The sequence below is a fragment of the Pan troglodytes genome, chromosome 7 (assembly GCF_028858775.2).
Source record: "Pan troglodytes isolate AG18354 chromosome 7, NHGRI_mPanTro3-v2.0_pri, whole genome shotgun sequence".
NCBI classification, from domain to species: Eukaryota; Metazoa; Chordata; class Mammalia; order Primates; family Hominidae; genus Pan; species Pan troglodytes.
The window spans coordinates 13,510,882-13,527,467 of NC_072405.2; the positions used below are offsets into that span (position 1 = coordinate 13,510,882).

General features: G+C 37.0%; 2 protein-coding genes across 21 annotated transcripts in view; one reads left to right on the plus strand and one right to left on the minus strand.

Moving 5' to 3' along the window:
- MCPH1 (microcephalin 1) overlaps window positions 1-16,586 on the plus strand; it is a 253,530-nt gene that overhangs the window by 88,466 nt on the left and 148,478 nt on the right. For 9 of the 17 annotated variants that reach the window (XM_009454770.5, XM_009454769.5, XM_016958874.3 and 6 more), the window contains 1 exon segment: window positions 6,995-7,072. In XM_009454770.5, the coding sequence (XP_009453045.3) occupies window positions 6,995-7,072 (78 nt within the window). 17 annotated transcript variants of the gene reach the window in all.
- Window positions 9,452-16,586, minus strand: part of ANGPT2 (angiopoietin 2) — a 61,786-nt gene continuing 54,651 nt past the window's right edge. For all 4 annotated transcript variants that reach the window (XM_001145488.7, XM_054656511.2, XM_009454782.5 and 1 more), the window contains 2 exons: window positions 16,133-16,263; window positions 9,452-10,417 (listed from right to left, as the gene is read on the minus strand). In XM_001145488.7, coding sequence (XP_001145488.1) covers window positions 10,257-10,417; window positions 16,133-16,263 — 292 coding nt within the window. In that variant the 3' untranslated portion in view covers window positions 9,452-10,256. The remainder of the gene's footprint in view (window positions 10,418-16,132; window positions 16,264-16,586) is intronic.

Below are 16,586 nucleotides of genomic sequence, written 5' to 3' on the forward strand. Positions count from 1 at the left end.
CCTAAATTGCATATTACCCATGTAGTTAATGTGTTTCTTGTTAAAATTCATTAATATAAGATGACCTGATATTCATTTAAGAAAAACAACTTTGTAATTCAAACTCACGGGAAGATGAACAAAAAATAGTGATTGCTCTTAGTAGCCATAATATTTGGTTTATTGTCTGTGTTGGTAATAATTTCTGCTGTGTTTTCATACAGTGAAGTGATGTTTCTGCTGTTTATTTTAGTTACATTGGAATTTGTTATATTTATTTCTTTGTTTTCCTTTTGATAAGAGAAGTACGCACTTAGTTATTTATAAAGATGTTTGGACTTCACATGTGAGTACAGTGGTGACATGCTGGGTTTTCCTGGTCATTGCTTAGCTGTATTTATAAAGTGAATATTACTGAGCAGTTAAGCCTTAACATCAAGAATCACCCATTTTCATTTCTGAAAACTGGAAAGGATTAGGTAGAATGCAAGGAGAATAAATTGAACTTAAATGTTTGTGTTCAATTGAGGTGAGCTTTTTCGTAAGAATATTCAAGCCTAGGTCAACATGCAGCTGGTTTTCCCTCTCACCACCTGGAATTCAGTCTCTATCGGTCAATGTCTTCTAAAAGGGAAATGGGTTCTTAACTATATATTTTTAGTATATAGTTTATTGCTTATCTTCCCTTTCTTGGTTGAATAGGCTGTTTTAGATATTTAGCTTCCTGCCCCTTTCTTTATGAGACAGTTAGAGCAGTGCTTTTCAAAACCTTACTAATGTGTGGATCACCTGGGGGATGTTACTGAAGTGCAGATCCTGGTTCAGTGCGTCTGGGTCTGCTCAGGCTCCAGGTGAGAGCCAGGCTGCTAGTCCTGTGACCCAGCATTAGGTCCCCAGGATACAAAATATGACCAGGGATCTCTGTCGTATTCGGGGGTGGAGATGAGACAGCGTCCCAATGGTGTTAGTCACATGGAACATTGAGAGATGCGGAGCTACTTTGTCAGTGTTTTACACATCGTCAAGCTGTTAGTCAAGACAGTAACCCTCTGTGGAAACTGTGGCTTGAACACTTTCAGTAAATTGCTCATGGTCATAGTGCTTGGAAATAGTAAATTTTTTTTTTTTTTTTTTTTTTTTTTTTTTTTTTGAGACAGAGTTTCGCTCTGTTGCCCAGGCTGTAGTGCAGTGGCACGATCTTGGCTCACTGCAACGTCTGTCTCCCAGGCTCAAGCAATTCTTGTGCCTCAGCCTCTTGAGTAGCTGGGATTACAGGTGCATGCCACCACACCTGGCTAATTTTTATTTTTTGTAGAGACAGAGTTTCACCGTGTTGTCCAGGCTGGTCTCAAACTCCTGACCTCAAGCGATCCGCCCACCTTGGCCTCCCAAAGAACTGGGATTACAGATGTGAGCCACTGCACCCTGTCAGAAATGGTGAATTTTGAATTTGAATTCAGCTCTTTCTCAATTTATGGCCCACATTCTTTCTAGCATCTACTTCCAAAGATAGCCTAGAGAGTATTTTTTATCTTCTATAGCTGTAAACCTTGATATGGGCATTCTCTGATGGCCTATGTGTTTTGAAAAGATTAATGGATAAGGCAGTGGATTTCACTGCTAACCTTGCTACACCATAGCTGTGTAACCTTGGGTAAGGCAGTTTCTTTATCTGTAAAAGAATGGAAAGATCTCCTAAATAAAGTACTCAGTAAACACTCCATCAATATTAAATATTGTTATTATTCAACACGCATTTTTGACGCTGATCACTAGCCTTTATTAAAAGTATAACTTGGATGAACGTTGAACACACCGAGTGAAAGGAGCCAGACACAAAAAGCACATGTTGTATAATTCCTTTCAGACAGTATATCCAGAATAGGTAAATCCATAGAATAGAAAACTAATTAGAAGTTACCAGGGATGGAGGGGAGAGAGGGATGGGGACTGATTACTTAACAGGTACAGGATGTTTTTCTGCGGTGATGAAAGCATTTTGAAACTAGCAAGAGGTGCTGGTTGCACAGCATCATGATATAAAATGCCATTGAATTGCACACTTTAAAATGGTTAATTGTATATTATGCCAATTTCACCTCACTTAAAAAAAGTCATATATGGAAAATAGCTTGAAGGCACCACTACAACTACTAAATAGGTTTGTATTTTTAAAAGAACTTTATGGAATTATAGGAAGCATTTCTTGATGTTATGAGATGTGTTGGAAATAAAGAAGAATAGCTTATTTTGGAACAGATATTATTGGCTTGAAATTTTGCCAGTTCAAGCTGGTCTCTTTGGAAGACTAGACCTTTATTTTCTGGCTTGAAAATGCTTTGGACATAAGTACCCTATTATTTTGTTGTTAAAAATTATACTATTGACATCCCCAATTTTTTCTCCTGAAGTTCAGTATAACCTAGAAATAACTTCATTGCTACACTATTTCATTAACTACATGGGTGCTTTTTTAGTTAATAATGATGCATAATGTCTTCATGTGGCAGAAACACTAACCTGCCCCTTGTCATAAATCTGTAAAAAGATGGACATTGGTTTAAACCCAGTTGTTGAATTCTGTGCTTTTAACCAGTATGTTACACTGTCTAGTTGGGGAAGAATCCCAAATCTTCTTCTTTCTTTAGAAAAATCCAAAACAGCATACAAACTAGCAAACTCTCATAAATGTTGTTTGAGAAAATCAATTGCCCTAACTACTAAGACAAAGGATCTATAAAATCTGATGAGAAAAATCTTTGTAATTTGATTTTTATAATTTTGTCAGCTTAAATTAGTAAAAAGTTAATAATTATTACTTTTGTTACTCTTATAATAAATAATGTGTTTCTACACCTTCCATAAACACCTACAACCACACTTTTTACCACAGTTGGTGGAGTGAAGGGTGGATGGAGGAGATAGTGGCAAAAACACCCCAATCACTTTCAGTGATTAAAGTAAAGATGTGTCTAACTTTACTCCTAAAGTATCCTCCAGTGAAGTGGAATGTAAAACATACTTTTGAACTGTTTGAAATCAACTACATTCCTATGGCTTACGACTGTGGGACAAGTTTCTAACTATCAGATTTGATTTTTAATTAATCAGTGGTATTTTATACCAGCAGTCTCCAACCTTTTTGGCACCAAGGACCAGTTTTGTGAAAGACAATTTTTCCAGGGACTGGGGGGTTGGGAGGGTGAGGGAGGAATGGTTTTGGGATGATTCAAGCACATTACACTTATTGTACACTTTATTTCTATTATTATTACATTGTAATATATAATGAAATAATTATACAACTCACTGTAATGTAAAATCAGTGGGAGCCCTGAGCTTGTTTTCTGCAACTAGACAGTCCCATCGGGGGGTGACGAGAGACAGTGACAGATCATCAGGCATTAGATTCTCATAAGGAGCGTGCAACCTAGATGCCTCACCTGCACAGTTCACAATAGGGTTCGCACTTCTATGAGAATGTAATGCCACTGCTGATCTGACAGGAGGTGGAGCTCAGGTGGTAATTAAAGCAATGGGAAGTGGCTGTAAATACAGATGAAGCTTCCTTCACTGGTTCACCCACCACTCACCTCCTGCTGTGTGGCCCCGTTCCTAATAGGCCACAGACTGGTACCAGGACCCCTGTTTTACACGATGTGGAGTCTTTTGTATGCAAAGAATATTGTTGACTTTTGCCACACGGAAGCCCCCCCACCCCCCTTCCCCCGCCTTTTTCCTTTCCAGTTACATTCCCACAGGTATTCTTAGTACCACAACTGCAGTTGAATTTCACAGTATGGTGGGTGGTAAGCTATGGTGGGCGGTATGCTTGGATAAGGCTGGCTATTTAGAAATTTGGAATAAATTTAGTGTTATGACTAACAGTAATGTTGCCTATCAAAAATTGTGAATGTTAATAAATGTTTTCAACACAATCATTAATGCTTTCCAGTGAGTTAAACCAGCTTCATGTTACAGTTGTATTTTCCATCCCAGTAGGGAGTCATTATTAAATGGGGTCATGTTTTCAAGCCCAACTTAAAATCCGTCTTACAGATTGCCTTCCCCACCCCACCCCCAGTTTTCTCTCATCACTTATACATTGAAATAATTGCTTATTGTTTTCCCTCTTTAAATTTTTTTTGAGAAGTTAAAAATTGAGTACCTTCTTCAGTGTTTTTGCTTATGAAATACTTTGTGAATAAATTTTGTTCTTAGCTGAAGAAAATTTCTTAGGCAGTTAAGAAAATACTAGTAAGCTAATTAATGAATAAAAATTAATTTGATTGGTCCTGCTTGGAAATGTAACGTTTACCGATATTTAGCTATAATCCTTTTAATCACTCAGAAATTTGTAATTATTCTTTGAGAAATAAAAAGTTGAGAGGGCTGGGTGCGGTGGCTCACACCTATAATCCCAACACGTTGAGAGGCCGAAGCAGGTGGATCACTTGAGGTCATGAGTTCGTGACCAGCCTGACCAACACTGTGAAACCCCATCTCTACCAAAAAAACAAAAAAAAGAAAAAAGAAAAAAATCAACCAGGCATTGGGATGTGCGCCTGTAGTCTCAGCTACACAGGAGGCTGAGGCAGGAGAATCACTTGAACCTGGGAGACGATGCTGCAGTGAGCCAAGATTACACCACTGTACTCCAGCCTGGGCGACAGAGGAAGACTGTCTAAAAAAAAAAGAAAAGGAAGTTGAAAACAGCTTAGGGAAGCGCTGCAACCACTGACCAGCACCAGTACTCCATCATAATACATGCTTTTCACTTATAAGGAACTGTAATGTAAGCTGTGGACTTTGGGTGATAATGATGTGTGAACACGGGATGACTGGGTACAACACATGTAGCACTCCAGTGGGAGACATCGAAATGCATATGTGGCGGCAGGAGGTGTATGGGAGCTCTCTGTACCTTCCTCTTAATTTTGCTATGAAGCTAAAGTGGCTTTAAAAATATAAATACAAAAAAAAACTTGTGCTTTCTATAGATTAATTTGAACATGGACACATTAATAGATACATTGATTTGAACATAGGTACATTAAGTTGAACACTTTAGGTTTTTATGATGTCCTATACCACAATAAACTGAAGAAGTCTGCCTTACAAAGTTGTTCAAAGAACTCTTAATGCTCTCACTGCTCCTTCCCTGCCTTGAACAGGAAGTGTCATCCAGTGCAATAAGGGGGGAAATAAAATGTGCATAGAAATCAGAAAGGAAGAAATAAAGCAGTTTCTATTCACAGATGCAGTTCCTATTTAAATTGATCAGCAAGGTTTCGGTTTTATGAATGATAATATTAAAATGTAAAAAACACTATTTTCATTATGTAATGTGTTACCTACAAGATGCTGAATTCCTGTTGCAGTGGATGCTGAATTCAATCTGCCCTTTTTATAAGAAATATGTTGGGCCAAGCTTTTGTTTTTAAGTTTGCTTACAGCCTTACCTGTGCTCTTTCAAAGTAGATTTTCACTATTTTGAACACTCTGTTAAGGTAAAGATGTGTTCGGCCAATGAAACTACTAGAGCAAAATGTTTACACTGTATTTCTGATTTGATTGTTTTAATACAACTGAATTAGTGTTTTCTCCTATCTCTATGCAATATTAATTCCTGGGATGCCTATGTAAATTAATTAATTTACTGACCAGAACTCTACTTTAGCTTCTTATGGTTTTATTTTCTTAACATTTAGAAAGGGCTAAATTTAGAGGACATAAATTTTCTCCATGAGATTGTTTAAATTCAGTTGACTTTTTAATGTGGATTATATTTGAACTTGAATGCCGCATGCATTTTTAAGGCTGGTTCCTGGCTTCTATCACTGGTACGTTGTATTTCTCACTGTACTATTCTTTTACGTTGCCTCTTGTCTGAAATGAACCTGATTTTAACCTTTTATTTTCTGGTCTAATTATATGAGTTTGTGGGGAGCCTCACATATTGTTAGTATATCTCCTTAAATAACATGCATTGAGGCTGAGGTCAGCAGATCACTTGAGGCCAGAAGTTCGAGACCAGCCTGGCCAACACGGTGAAACCCGATCTCTACTACAAATACAAAAAAGAATTAGCCAGGTGTGGTGGTGGGCGCCTGTGGTCCCAGCTACTCAAGAGGCTGAGGCAGGAGAATTGCTTGAACCTGGGAGGTGGAGGTTGCAGTGAGCTGAGATTGCACCACTGCACTCCAGCTTGGTTGACAGAGTGAGAGTTTGTCTCAAAAAATAAATAAATAAATAAATAAATAAAATAAACATGAATTGTATAATCCAGCTTTGTTATTTTAGCTCTAAACTTCTGGTGTATGGAGACAGATTTTCAGGGAGTTTGGTCCTGGAGTAGAGACGGCTGCAGAACCTCAAATATTACTGATTAAAAAGGAAAAGATTGTATTGATCATTTTACCTTGTGGGGATTCAAATACTAAGAGGATAATGGTGATGAAAATGATGATGATGAAAGCTTGTTTATGGGACATTTTACTCTTCCAAAATCTGGGAAGGAATTTCAAGTGTATTCCGGGGACTTCTGAAAATATTAGCCAATGTTAGAAACAAAGTTGCAAGCCAAAGGGATTGCTTTTGAATTTAGGCTTGTGATCCATCTTCTTTTAATTCACTGTTTTAATTAATAAAAGTCTGGAATATTTACAGAGGATTGTTTATAAAACTTCACAAATTAGAAACTTGGAATTAAAAACATATATATATATAATATTTCATATGTGTAAAAACAGGATAATATTTAAATATCTGACCTCATGAGAATAATGACTCAGATTTCTTGTTATCGTGAGACTTTTTCTCAATCAACTTTTTATTAATATTCATAACATCTATGCAACATGAAGATTCTGAAGGGACTTTGTTGTCTGAGAACACATCTATTTCAGATCTGCGGAGTGTATCACTTTTAGCTGTGTCTTCAAAGTGACTCTTGGTTTATTGCCTGCTAAGCCTAATAAATGTATAATAAATCTGCTTGTTGTGTCACTTGCAGGTGCTATGGTCTTTAGAATTGGGTCACTGGATTTCTGAGGAGCCGTTCGAACTGTCTCACCACTTCCCTGCAGCTCCCGTAAGTCAGATGTTGTTTTACGATGGTAAATGCAGTTTGCTGTTCTCCAGAAATTATTATAAACATAAGGGTGGACTTAAGTTTTTATCCAGTCAAGCACAGTTATGCCCATAATTAAAAAGACATTCACAGAACTTAACACCTTTTATCAATTTATTCGTGAGAACAAATGTGAGAACCTGAGACCATTCTGCAAAAAGTAGTGAGGAATGCAGTCCAAAGAAAATTTGACGATTAACGTCCTCAGAACTGAGAAAAACAAAAATGAAAAAAGACTGAATTCTTGGGCAGGTAGTCTTATATCTTGCTTAATGTTTTTACTGTTAATAGAAATAGAACTGATAGGTATAAAGATTATGGCTTGCTGGTGCTGTGATAACAGTATTTATATTTTTATGGCTGTCCTAAATTCCACTTCAACTTTCAAATGCTTCATTGAAAAGTTCTGGGTTCTAATTTTTTTTAAGATTAAGTAATAATTAAGTGGATAATTTAAAGTTTGCTTGGATACAGGATTGTGCAGAAGTTGCCTTTCATGTTCAAAAATGTTAATTTGTTTGTGACAGTTTATTCATTCAAAAGATTAATAGCTGAAAGATAAATGGTGATTTTTATCTGCCACCGGTATTGTTATTTAGCTGTTTGAGTAGGCCATATGACTAAAACATAACAAGGAGTTGAACAGTGCTCCCTGATCACTGTAGTTATCTAGGTTGTTGGGTTGTGTTGTTTTGTTTTCATTTTTAAGATTACTGTTTGATTTCCTTTCAGCTTTATAAACGTTTTCTTAAGGAGAGACAAAAGTTCCTCTCAGCAAAACTGTTTGTTTGAACTACCGTGTAAGGAATTGAAGTGTAGAGTAAAAACACAAATTCCCCCCATTCTCGCTCATAAGAGATTATATATGATGCACAATGACATAATGAGATTTGTCCTTGAATTTTTTTATCACCTGCCTACAAAGAGAATTGATATAAATTGTGTTGTTGCCAGTTTTTCCTGCATTAGCGTTTCCCTGCCTAAGTATCCATCACTCTTGTCATTGAGATATCCTAGAAACTTGTTGTTGTCTTTCGAGGCTGTGAAATTTTCTTATTTTCAGTTGTTTTTCAACTTGATACAAGGCCATGATACCGTTGTTGAATTGATAAAACCTTCTTAAATATAAAGTAGATACAGTTCTAAGATAGTGAGGTTCTTGACTAGTTAAATAGTTGTTGGAAAAGTGCGCCTTGGTGGAAATAAAACAGACCCTTGACTTTGCCAGAGTCCATCATCGACTCCAAATATGTAGCAACACCTGTGTGTTCTAAAACTACGTCAAGTGGTGGGGAGAAGTTGGGGTAAAATAAATTAGATTTTAAAATGGAATAAAGAAAAAATAATGGTAGAACACTTTAAGGTAAAGACAGACATATAGTAGATGCTAGTTACAGACTGGACTCTGAACTTCCTTGCAAATGATTCAGAAAAGAATATATGAGAAATTGCCTTTAAATTATAAAGCTTTACACAAATGTTCATTAGTATTAATTGTACTACGAAAATTTCAAAAGGAGTTAAAACTCCAGGAGTTTATGGTTGTATAGTCCCGAGTATAAAGCTGTGTTCTCAAACTTTCTTTTCTTTCTTTTTTTTTTTTTTTTTTTTTTTTTTGAGATGGAGTCTTGCTCTGTTGCCCTGGCTGGAGTGCAGTGGTGCGATCTTGGCTCACTGCAACCTCCACCTCCCGGGTGCAAGCAATTCTCCCTGCCTCAGCCTCCTGAGTAGCTGGGATTAGAGGTGCCCGCCACCACGCCTGGCTAATTTTTGTGTTATTTAGTAGAGACAGGATTTCACCATGTTGTCCAGGCTGGTCTTGAACTCCTGACCTCAGGTGATCTGCCCACCTTGCCTACCAATGTACTGGGATTACAGGTGTGAGCCAGTGCGCCCAGCCCTGTGTTCTCAAATTTTCGGTAAATATTTAAATATATTATGAACATCAGATTTTGTTTTTGCACTTTGAAACCCTTTTTTTTTTTTCAGTTTGCTGATTGACATAAAAAAACTTACTAGTGTCAATTATTTTTTTCCTTAAGTAAATTTAAGGGTGAATCTTGAGACATGTAGCTTTGTAAATTTCTTAAATAGAAGGCTTTTCTCAACCAGAAATTAAATTGTAGTCTAGTTCTATAAAAATATATCTTACTAGAAAAGAAAACAGACCTCTGTTTTAGAATAGTGAGAAGACAGTAAAGTTTCTTTGTCATAGAATGAAATGTATAATTTTCCTCATCATTAAAAATAAGAACTTTCCTTATCACAAGGCACAATTAGGTCTTTCAGACACAAATTATAAAATTGTAAATATTATCATAAAAGTTAAACATAGGCATATCCCCTAATAAGTTATATTTAATTACTAAAAATACCTTCATATTTAACAATCAGGCAGAAAAAAATAGTACGGTCTGCATATAAACTAAAATGGCATGTTTCTGTTGATAATTTCAGAGATTCTGGAAGTGTCTACCATATAAACTTGAAATATGTATTTGAGCATTAACTTAAAACTAAGCTGTCAACATAAATGTAAATACGCTGTTTTTGAAATAAAAATTTAAAGCACCTAAGAGATGGAGTAAAAATGCACAAACTGTTTTTCCAAATATTAAACTTCTAGTAACCCCTTCTCAGAATATCCCTGAATATGTCTTTTTATGGCTTAGAGAGTTTTTTTCTTCCTTTTAATTGTGATAGTGATGGTGAATTCAGGACATATGGGTATTTACACAGTGTATAAACAGTGCTCAGAAGAATGCAGTTCCAAGATGATCTGTATTGTATAACGTAAGTGTTCTGTTTTCCAGTTATTTACTGATAAACTTGCACATAACATTCTTGGTTGTGACAGCAGCGTCTGTAAACTGTCAGTCTGATTCTCAGCCTCGGGTTCATCTTTGCATAGGTGTTCTGTCTAATCACAATTATGGATGTTTAGGGTCTTGCTTTGGTCCGTTAAGTGATGCAAGTTTAAGTGATAAAGTTTACAGGCTCTAATCTGGAGCATGTGGGTCCCGTCAGCACCGAGCACACGCCCTCTGTGGTGGAAGAGGACACAGTGCGCAGCCGTGACTTTCAGTGCATTGGGCTTAAGTCTTTGAAAATAGTTCGAGACAGTTCCTCAGGTGGACTGGGGTGTTCAGAAATCTGCTGGTCGGATCATCATGGTTGTGGCCTTGAGCGAATAGCCTGAGCCTTTCCAGTAGTACCATTTAATGCCGTTGAACTTATTTGTGTTCTGCCTTTGTGGATAGTACATTCCGTTCAAGTTGGAAGGACCACATGCATCAAACCACCAGCCTGTGAAAGTAAAACACAGAAGGAATTAGGAACTAGGTGATGCCAGCTCCCACCACGAAGACAGCAATACTCAGCTAAGGCAGGAGGCACACTGCAGGCGTGTGGAGTAGGCACATGCAGATGATGGTTGAGTATAGGATGTGCACTGGCAGAGGGATTGTTTTCCAGCCATACACCCATGACATCACAGTTCCATTACGGCAAATGCTTTTACAAGCCTTCTTCCACCTTTTCCCTTGTGCTGTGTGGAGAGGCCTGAATTCTCCACAGTCCTATTTGGTAAGCCCACAGTGTGTACACACTTACAGCAGGAGTAAGCAAACATCTGAGGCACAGTTGGAAAACTCTCCTTCAGCCAGGATTACTTTCCAGTCCCAGCAACATGGTGGGCTGGACTCACTCAGGCTCCCCTTGCTCTATTAAATGATTTTTTTGGTTGAAGTTTAACCCAAAATATTAAGTACTCAGTGGAGCTACATAAAAAGGAAGTCTCTGTGTTTCAGAGACAAAAAGGAAATTTAAAGTGAGAGTGTGTGCTCACTCAGCTAGAGCCAGGGCAGGAGAGGTGTCCAGCACAGGGGCTGTGGGAGTGAAGCCCCATCTGCACCTTAATTTCTGCGCTTGGCCAAAAACAGGAGCATGCTGGGGTTTGTGAGAGAAAGAAACACAGTAGTCCCCCCCTTATCTGCTATTTTTGCTTTCTGCACTTTCAGATACCTGAAGTCAGCTGAGCCCTAAATATTAAATGGAAAATTCTAGAAATAATCTATAAGCAGGGGCCGGGCGCAGTGGCTCACACCTGTAATCCCAGCACTTTGGGAGGCCGAGGTGGGTGGATCACGAGGTCAGGAGACCGAGACCATCCTGGCTAACACGGTGAAACCCCGTCTCTACTAAAAATACAAAAAATTAGCCGGGCGTTGTGGCGGGCGCCTGTAGTCCCAGCTACTCGGGAGGCTGAGGCAGGAGAATGGCGTGAACCCGGGAGGCGGAGCTTGCAGTGAGCCGAGATCGCGCCACTGCACTTCAGCCTGGGCGACAGAGTGAGACTCCGGCTCAAAAAAAAAAAAAAAAAAAAAGAATCTATAAACCTTAAATTGCATGCCGTTCTGAGTAACGGGATAAAATCTCCTGCTGTCCACTTCATCCCTCCCAGAACATGAATGATCTCCTCTATCCAGTGGATCCACGCTGTCTACATCCGGTCTCTTGATCACTTAGTAGCTGTCTTGGTTATTAGATCGATTGTCACAGTATCACAGTGCTTATGTTCAAGTAACCCTTATTTGACTTAATAATGGCCCCAAAAGTGCAAGAGTGATGATGCTGGCAATTCAGATATGTCAAAGAGAAGCTGTAAAGTGCTTTCTTTAAGTGCAAAGGTGAAAGTTCCTGACTTAATAAGGAGAGAAAAAAATCGTACACTAAGGGTGCTAAGATCTATAGAAGAACAAATCTTGTATCCATGAAATTGGAAGCAATATGTTGTATATTATTCAGTTTTATTATTGTTAAGTCTCTTGTGACTAGTTTACAAACTAAACTTTGTAAGTATGTGTGAACAGGAAAAAATATACACATAGGGTTTGATACTGTCTGTGATTTCAGACATTTGCTGGACATCTTGGAATGTTTCCCCTAAGGATAAGGGAGGGCTGCTGTAACCTTGATTTTACATATGTTAATCTGAATAAATCTCAAAAACACTGTGTTGGAGGAACACATACAGTATGATACTCCTTATATTAATTTTTAAAATAGAGAAAATAATTATGATTGATATCTCCATATGTAGGAAAATTAATAAATAAAGTGAATTAACCTCGACCCAAGCGTCAGGTGGGGAATGGCACTGGCAGGTCCTCTTTAGCCTTACCCGTAATGCATTATTTCTTAATAAAAACTCTATGCCAAAGAATATATATATATATTCTTTATATGTATGTATATATAGAATATATATATATATTCTTTATATACGTATATATAGAATATATATTCTTTATATACGTATATATAGAATATATATATTCTTTATATACGTATATATAGAATATATATTCTTTATATATGTATATATAGAATATATATATTCTTTATATATATGTATATATAGAATATATATAGAATATATATTCTTTATATATATGTATATATAGTATATATACTCTATATATGTATATATAGAATATATATTCTTTATATATAGAGAATATATATATTCTTTATATATAGAGAATATATATATTCTTTATATATATTTATATATGAATATATATATTCTTTATATATATTTATATATGAATATATATATTCTTTATATATATTTATATATGAATATATATATTCTTTATATATATTTATATATAGAATATATATACTTTATATACATATATATAGAATATATGTATGTATATATATTCTTTATATATACGTATATATAGAATATATATATTCTATATATATGTATATATAAAAACATACATATTCTTTATATATGTATATAAAAACATACATATTCTTTATATATGTATATATAAAAACACATATTCTTTATATATGTATATATAAAAACATATACATATTTATATATGTATATATAAAAACATACATATTCTATATATGTATATATAAAAACATATTCTATATATGTATATATAAAAACATACATATTCTATATATGTATATATAAAAACATTCTATATATGTATATATAAAAACATACATATTCTATATATGTATATATAAAAGCATATACATATTCTTTATATACGTATATATATAAAAACATATATATATTCTTTATATATATATACGTTGTGTTTATACAGTGGTTTGTTATTTCATCCAGGTTCCTACATTCTTTCCTGGTGGTAACAGCTCAGTGACTTCATTTGATTCAGGTGAATGCAGATTGGACGGAAGTTTGCGTGTTCTATTCAGAATCCTTCACATATTCAGGACTTTGACAGATTCATAGGTCAGTGCCTTCTGGAGCTTGTCCAACTAGAGAAGTTGCTGTCCATGCAAAATGGAGCTGCTCATTAGGCTGGTTCATTCATGGTCCAGACCACTGGCTGGAATTTGACCTCTTCACAGGCAAGACCACTCCACTTTCTCTCTTGGGCTGTTTTTCCTCTCCCCAGTCTCTTTTCCAATTACATTCTCAGCCCCTAAATCTTGATTTGCGTAAGTAAATATATGGTTTCCTTGGTTATTAATGCGATTCTCCTACTCTCCTGAGAAGCTCGCCACATACGGGTGGTCTAACAAGCACACCCTTCTCAAGGAGAGAGCTGGGTCCAGCATGTGGGGAAATGGTAGATAGGAAACAAAGCCCTGGGCATCTGTGGCTCCTCCACCTGACCCTTTCCCTGCTGTTCAGCTTTAAAAAGGATGATTGTGCCAGGATGAGGGAAACAGGAAGCTTTTGCAAAATCAGTAGGAGGGCTTTGCTCATTGGTGTAATAATGGTGTAACATAGGGAGGACCTGTGGTACCAAATAGTAGTCATATTATCTCAGGAACCAGAGGATTGCTTTTTTTTTTTTTTTTTTTTTTTTTTTTTTAAATGAGGCCTGATTCTTTGAGCATAAAAGGCATGAAATTTAAAGACATGAAAATTACTGAATTTCATATTATTTTCATTACTAAATCCTCCTTTCGACTGTTAATGATGCTTTTTTTTTTTGAGACGGAGTCTCACTCTTGTCGTCCAGGCTGGATTGCACTGGTGCGATCTCGGCTCATTGCAAACTCTGTCTCCCCGGTTCAAGAGATTTTCCTGCCTCAGCCTCCTGAGTAGCTGGGATTACAGGCGTATGCCATCACGCCTGGCTAATTTTTGTATTTTTAGTAGAGATGGGGTTTTGCCATGTTGGCCAGGCTGGTCTCAAACTCCTGACCTCAGGTGATCCATCCGCCTTGGCCTCCCAAAGTGCTGGGATTACAAGCGGGGGCCACCATGCCCAGCCCTATTAATGATTCCTATAGTGTAAATGCATCATAACTTGGGTCATCCATTTGTTTAATGTAGTAACTTTCATTTATAAAATATGTTGACCATAGCTGTTACCTTTGATTTTCCTGGGTGGGTAACATATTAATTTTTGCAGATATGATTTATGTTCTCTAGAATTTAAACCCTGCCAATTTTCCTGTTATTCTTTACATTCATTTTGCACTATTGGCAGAGTTTTTGTTGCTACTTTAAATCTTTCAGTGTTTTTCAAGAACTAACTTGACAGCATTTGTCAGACTTTTTTCTTGTCTCAGTCACTAAGTAGCGTTTGTTCCTGTCAGTGAATTTCTAAACTTTTAACAAATCAGAAAAATAACACTTTCTTTTTATTTTTTATTTTTTTATTTTTAATTTTTTTGAGTGAAGTCTCGCTCTGTCCCCCAGGCTGGAGTGCAGTGGCACGATCTTGGGTTACTGCAACCTCTGCCTCCCAGGTTCAAGCCGTTCTCCTGCCTAAGCCTCCTGAGTAGGAGTAGCTGGGATTACAGGTGCCAGCCACCATGCCCAGGTAATTTTTGTATTTTTAGTAGAGATGGGGTTTCAACATGTTGGCCAGGCTGGTCTTGAACTCCTAACTTCAGGTGATCCGCCCTCCTTGGCCTCCCAAAGTGCTGGGATTACAGGCGTGAGTCACCGGGTCCGGCCAGAAAAATAACATTTTCTAAAAGTTTATTCCTATGTTTGAACTCTCAAATGTTTCTGAATACCAACCCATCTGTTTTAAGTGACTACTACAATGGTTTTTGGCTTATGAGTGTGGTTTTCATTGTCTGTTTTATCGCAGTGTAATACCAAACGTACAATACAAGAAAGGCCTTAAAGTAGAAGATGACTCATTTTAATTTGATTTACTAAAAAAGGTGGGTTAACTAATTTTTGTTTATAGGTGTTGCTATATATTAATGGAATCTTTTTTAAAAAGACAGCTGGTGCCGGGTGTGGTGGCTCTCGCCTGTAATCTCAACACTTCTGGAGGCTGAGGCGGGCAGATCACTTGAGGTCAGCAGTTCGAGACCAGCCTGGCAAATATGGTGAAACCCTCCCTCTACTAAAAATACAAAATTAGCCGGGTGCAGTGGTGGGCGCCTATAATCCCAGCACTGGGGAGGCTGAGGCAGGAGAATCACTTGAGCCTGGGAGGCAGGGGTTGCAGTGAGCTGCGATCACACTCCCTTCTGGACAACAAAGTGAGACTCTGTCTCAAAATAAATAAATAAACAACTGGAGACTGTATCTCAAAATAAATAAATAATAAATGACAACTGGAAATTCCTTGTTTGAACATTAAATTATTAGTTGGAAATACTTCTATAATCTATATTACTGTTGTGGTTGCTACTTGGAATTTTTAACTTTTTAAATAAAGCAAAATGTAATTAAACCATCTCTCTGGTATCCAGCAAGCACAAACCCAGGAGAGCTTGCTAAGAATCAAATATCCCCTCTCCTTGCCAGGGCTAGGTCTTGAGGAGACACAGTTGGCTTGCTGACAAGTCTAGCTCCATATCATATTCTCACTTAAAGCTTAGTCTAAAAAAAGTGAAAAACACATTTACCTATATCAAGCTAGTGTGTCTACATATGAAATTGTGGACATCGTTAGAAATCACAATTTGTAGTCCAAATTGCCAGCCTTTCCTTCTATGAAATCATTCCTTGCCAATACAAATAGGAAGACAGAAAGTCATCCCTACCTCCTGTTAGCATTTGTGAACATTTGCAAATACATTTGTCGTTGTCTGCATCCTTTGTGCTAAAATCATTTCCTGGTTGGCTGATGCTGCTTATTTTGCCGGCTGTCCCTGTAAGTCCTTTAAGGTGAATCCTGTAAGCGTGCAAAGAAAAAAAACAAATTGGCTAGGGTCATTGATTTACCGTAGTGGAAAATTTTTTGTAATGAAGAATTCCATTCTACAGAAGCGTGTTCTGTACTCGTTAATGGACTAATGCATACTCTGGACAAAATATTTTGCACTGGTATAAACAGGAACCAACTTATCATCAAATCCTTCAGCAAAGAGGGATGTTTTCATGAAACCTTCAACACATATCACTTGCACAACTATCAGAAGCGACTGTAGAGCCCTGTAATTTATTTTCCTGCTGCTTTCAGATAAACAGAAGAGAAAGAAATGCAGCACCAGGGTC